The 5000-nt window shown below is 42.4% G+C and overlaps 1 protein-coding gene across 7 annotated transcripts in view; it reads right to left on the bottom strand.

Moving 5' to 3' along the window:
• LOC126982240 (neither inactivation nor afterpotential protein C-like) overlaps positions 1-5000 on the bottom strand; it is a 34721-nt gene that overhangs the window by 2572 nt on the left and 27149 nt on the right. For all 7 annotated transcript variants that reach the window (XR_007734880.1, XR_007734879.1, XM_050834184.1 and 4 more), the window contains 4 exons: positions 4019-4221; positions 2949-3157; positions 1696-1939; positions 1196-1331 (listed from right to left, as the gene is read on the bottom strand). Coding sequence is in view for 5 of the 7 variants with exons in the window: in XM_050834184.1 (XP_050690141.1) it covers positions 1196-1331; positions 1696-1939; positions 2949-3157; positions 4019-4221 (792 nt within the window). In the remaining 2 variants the exon portion in view is untranslated. The remainder of the gene's footprint in view (positions 1-1195; positions 1332-1695; positions 1940-2948; positions 3158-4018; positions 4222-5000) is intronic.

The raw sequence follows: 5000 nt of genomic DNA, 5'->3' as shown, positions 1-5000 counted from the left end.
AATATTGCCAAAGGTAAGCAATTTATACCCATTTTCTTTCACACACTAAAGAAAACGTAGCATTTCATGGCCAACGCGTCTAAAAGGGCAAGCAAGAGCACTTTCTACTCCTTTCCTTGCTAGAGAAAACGGGACCAACGATGGAATACTAAACAAAAAAGCTATACCATAATGGCGATACGAATAAATCAGCACCAATACACGATAATAATAGGAGGGTAATACGTCTTTTCATGGGTAACTTCTAAAAATAAAACGATGGTATACTAAACAAAATTATATACCAGAGTAGCGAGCACCAATACACGTTATTAATAGGAGGTAAATGCGTTTTTTATGGGTAACTTCTAAAAATAAAACGATGGTATACTAAACAAAATTATATACCAGAGTAGCGAGCACCAATACACGATAATAATTGTTGGTAAATGCGTTTTTTTATGGGTAACTTCTAAAAATAAAAGCTGTGGAAATACGTAGAGCTAAATGTTTCGAGGTTTTCTTTTACAATAGAATAGGAAGAAAATAGATAGATGTATACGAGTGGACCGAATATTAATGAACAAACAGCGGAGGTAAATGCGTTTTTTATGGGTAACTTCTAAAAACAAAAGCTGTGGGCATACGTATAGGTAAATATCGTTACGAGTTTTCTTTTTTACAATAGAATAGGAAGAAAATAGATGTATACGAGTGGACCGAATATTAATGAACTAACACTAATACACTTCATAGAAAATGTGAGATAATTACGTATTTGGCGGGATAACTTATAAAAAAGGCTTGTGTCATATTGCATAGCGGGTTTTAAGAGAGAGGAATAAGACAAACAAGTAGAAAAAAAACATCAAGTATAAAATAAGAGAAAAAAAACAGGGAAACAAACAAACAAAAACAACAACAAGAAGAGGAAAAACAAAACAGAAAACAGAGAAGAAAAAACACAAATGAAAACGGCAAAAAAAATGAAGTATAAGAAAAAAAACAAGAAAAAAAAACAGGAAAACAAACAAAAACAACAAGAGGAGGAGGAAAACAAAACAGCAAACAGATGATTGAAGAAAAAAACCCGCTAATAAAAAGAAAAGGAAAAAAAAACGCAAAAAATAATGAAATACAAAAAAAAAACAACAAAAAACACCCTTCCCCCCCCCCCCCCCCATAATTAAACACACAGGTCTCGGTCTCGTCCTACCTGGAAATTGAAGACGCCCTCCCCCGTGGCTCCGGCTCGCTCCGTCATCTCTCTCAAGGGGTCGGAGCGAACGTTGGTTTTGCGGAGGTGTTTGCGGAAATCATGCGTCCCCTGCTCCTCCTCGTCCCCTTGGTTGCTGTGGAGGAGGAGGAGGAGGAGGAGGAGGAGGTGGAGGAGAAGGAGGAGGAGGAGGAGGAGGAGGTGTAGGAGTATCAATTGGAAGAGAAGGAAGAAGAGGGAGGAATGAGATAGAGAAGGGAGGAGGAGGAGGAGGAGGAGGAGGAGGAGGTGGAGAAAAATGAGGAGGAAAAATGAGAGGAGGAAGAAGAAGAAAAAAAAGAAGAGGAGGAAGAAGAAGAAAAAGAAAAAGAGGAAGAATCAATTATCAAACCTGGTACATCAACAACCATCCCTACCTCATCCAAATCTATCTCTATCTCTCTCCACAACCAAACAACACACAACCCAGTCACCCAACCCAACCAGGTACAGCTCCTCACCTGTACCCATTTTGCTGTCGGTCGCTCCAGGAACTCACAGGTACGGACGGAGCGGGGGTGGGCTTCAGGTAACTCGGTGTGGGCAGGTTGGTGTAGGCGGGCTTGGAAACATTGGACCCGGCGAAACGGTTGTAGCTGGCGGCGGGCTTGTTGGCGCTGCTGCTCCCCGCGAACTTGTTGTAGGCTGACCCTGCTCCTCCCGGGGGCTTGTAGTTGTAGCTGGAGCTGTTTTCGTTGTTGATGCCTGGTGGTGGTGGTGGTGTTAGTGGTGGTGATGGGTAGTGACTGTGTTTGTGTGTGTGGGGGGAAGGTTAGGTATAGATATGTGTCTCTGTGTGTGTTTTGTTTCGTTTTCATTCTATGCTGCAACAAGTTTCCCGAAGTGTGGTTTCAGTGGTAAGTTGTTTGTTTTTGCTTGTATGTGTGTGTGGGGGGGGAAGGTTAGGTGTAGATATGTGTCTCTGTGTGTGTGTTTTGTTTCGCTTTCATTCTATGCTTCAACAAGTTTCCCGAAGTGGTTTTTTTTAGTGGTACTGTGTTTGTTTTTGCTTGTATGTGTGTATGGAGGGAAGGTTACGTGTAGATATATGTGTTTGTGTCTTTCTGTGTGTGTTTTTTGTTTCGTTTTCATTCTATGCTGCAACAAGTTTCCCGAAGTGTGTTTTTAGTGTTATTATGTTTTTTTTGCTTTTGTGTGTGTGTGGAGGGAAGGTTACGTGTAGACATGTGTGTTTCTGTGTGTTTTCTTTCTCCCTTCCCTCTCCCTTTCAGCTACCCCCTTCTCCCCCTCTCTCTTACATCTTTCCCTTCCCTCTTACAGCCATCCCTTCCTTTACGACTCTCCCTTCCCCCTTAAAACTAATCCTCTCCCTTCCTACACCCCCTCCTCCTCCCCTCTCCCTCACATCTCTCCCTTCCCTCTTACAGCTATCCCCTTCCTTTACGGCTCTCCTATCCCCCTTAAAACTAACCCTTCCCCTTTCTACACCACCTCCTCCTTCCCTTTCTTCCCCTTACCTCTCCCTTTTCCTCCCCCTTCAATCTAACCCTTCCCCTGCCTACACCACCTCTTCCTCCCCTTTCATCCCCTTACCTCTCCCTTTTCCTCCCCTTCAATCTAACCCTCTCCCTTCCTACACCTCCCCCTTCTCCCCTTTCTTCCCCTTACCTCTCCTTTTTCCTCCCCCTTCAATCTAACCCTTCCCATTCTCCCCTTCCCTCCCTTCCCCTTACACCCCCCCCCCCATACTCACCCTGGTCAAACATCGCAGTTCTCGAGCGGACGTCCATTGGGGTGTGTCCGGAAGCCCCGAAATCACGCCTCGCTCCCATGCCTCCTCCTCCTCCTCCTCCTCCTCCTGCTGCTCGCTCCTCGTCCGTAATCCCCATGTTCTGCGCCCTCGAAGTGGCCGCCCGGGACTTGAAAGGCGCCTCCCAGTCATCGTCCTGCTGCCTCCCCTTCCTGTGGGTGAGGGGAAGATGGTTATAGGTAGTGGTGGTGGTGGTGATAGTGGTGCATTCGATAGGGTATGGCATTTGTATTAGTAAAGATTGCTAGATGGATTGATAGATAGACAGATGGAGGTGGAACAGAGAAAGAATGCAGAAAGACGAAGAGAAAAACGAAAAGCGCAATAGACAGAAAAAAAGCGATTGCAGAAAGTTAGAAAAAGAAAAGAAAGAAAAATTAACAGGGAAAATGAGAGAATGCGGAAGGAAATGAAAGGAGAGAAAGAAGGATGAACAGGGAAAATAAACAGAAGGAAGAAAGAATAGGAAGAAAGGAAGAAAAGAGAATGTTAAAAGAAAGAAAGAAGGAACAATGAAAATAAACAGGAAGAAATAACAGGAAGAAAGGAAGAAAAGAGAATGTAAAAAGAAAAAGAATGAAAGAAAGATGAACAGGGAAAATAAACAGAAGCATGAAGAAAGAACAGAAAGAAAGGAAGAAAAGAGAATGTAAAAAGAAAAAGAATGAAAGAAAGATGAACAGGGAAAATAAACAGAAGCATGAAGAAAGAACAGAAAGAAAGGAAGAAAAGAGAATGTAAAAAAAGAAAGAAAGAAGAAAAATTAACAGGGAAACAAGAGAATGCAGAGAAAAAAAAAGAAAACAGCTCAAAACAAAATCCATTCCCCACTCTTCCTCCTCTCCTCCCCTTTCTCCCTCTCCACCCCTTCCCTTTCCTCCGTTTCCTCCTTTTCCTCTCCCCCCTCCAGCTAAAAAACAAATTCCTCTTCTCCCTCCCTTTCTCCCTCTCCCATCTCTCCCTTCCTTCCCTTTCCCCCTTCTCCCTCCCTCCCTCTACCCTCCCTCACTCACTTCGCCCGGCTAGGATCGCACAGGTAGGTGGTATCGAAGTAGGCGTTGATCATGTGGTCGAGGGCAAGCTTGGGTGCCGGTCCCCTCTCCCTCTTGAGGATCTTGTTGTGTGTGCCCGGGGCCTCGTTCCGCACGTGGCCCAGGTCCATGCGTTGACTGTGACGTTGCTGCTTTGCCTGGATCTCCTGCCCGTAGAGGTGGACCTGGCGAAGGGGAGGAACAGGACATTAGGGACAGAACGACAGGTATAACAACAGGGGTACAGGAGGGTATTAAAGACAGAACGACGGGCATAACAACAGGGGAACAAACGGAAAGAACAGAGGAGTATACGTGAATAAGGACGTGAAGACAGCAGAACATAAGAAAATAACAGATGAACGGAACATACCGACGAACATTAGAAGAGCAGAAGATTAGAATGAAGAGGAATATAAAAGAATAAGAACAAAGACAAAGAAATTAAAGGACTTGAGAACATACAAAACAGAGAAATCAAAGGACATAAAAATATAAAAATAAACAGAGGAAAATAAAAACAGGAACAGAAAATGACAGAACACAAAAATAAGTATAAAAGAACAGAAAGGACAAAGAAATAACAGGACTTAAGAACATACAAAACAGAGAAATCAAAGAACATAAGAATGAAAAATAACCAGAGGAAAATAAAGACAGGAACAGAAAATGACAGAACACAAAAATAAGTATAAAAGAACAGAAAATACAAAGAAATAACAGGACTTAAGAACATACAAAACAGAGAAATCAAAGGACATAAAAATATAAAAATAAACAGAGGAAAATAAAGACAGGAACAGAAAATGACAGAACACAAAAATAAGTATAAAAGAACAGAAAAGACAAAGAAATAACAGGACTTAAGAACATACAAAACAGAGAAATCAAAGGACATGAGAATAAAAAATAAAAAAAAGAGGAAAATAAAAACAGGAACAGAAAAGAAGAACAGAAGAACATA

This window comes from Eriocheir sinensis, chromosome 50 (assembly GCF_024679095.1).
Source record: "Eriocheir sinensis breed Jianghai 21 chromosome 50, ASM2467909v1, whole genome shotgun sequence".
In the NCBI taxonomy this organism is placed as follows: domain Eukaryota; kingdom Metazoa; phylum Arthropoda; class Malacostraca; order Decapoda; family Varunidae; genus Eriocheir; species Eriocheir sinensis.
Note: the sequence above shows the minus strand (reverse complement) of the source record. Positions and strands in the feature narration are given on the sequence as shown.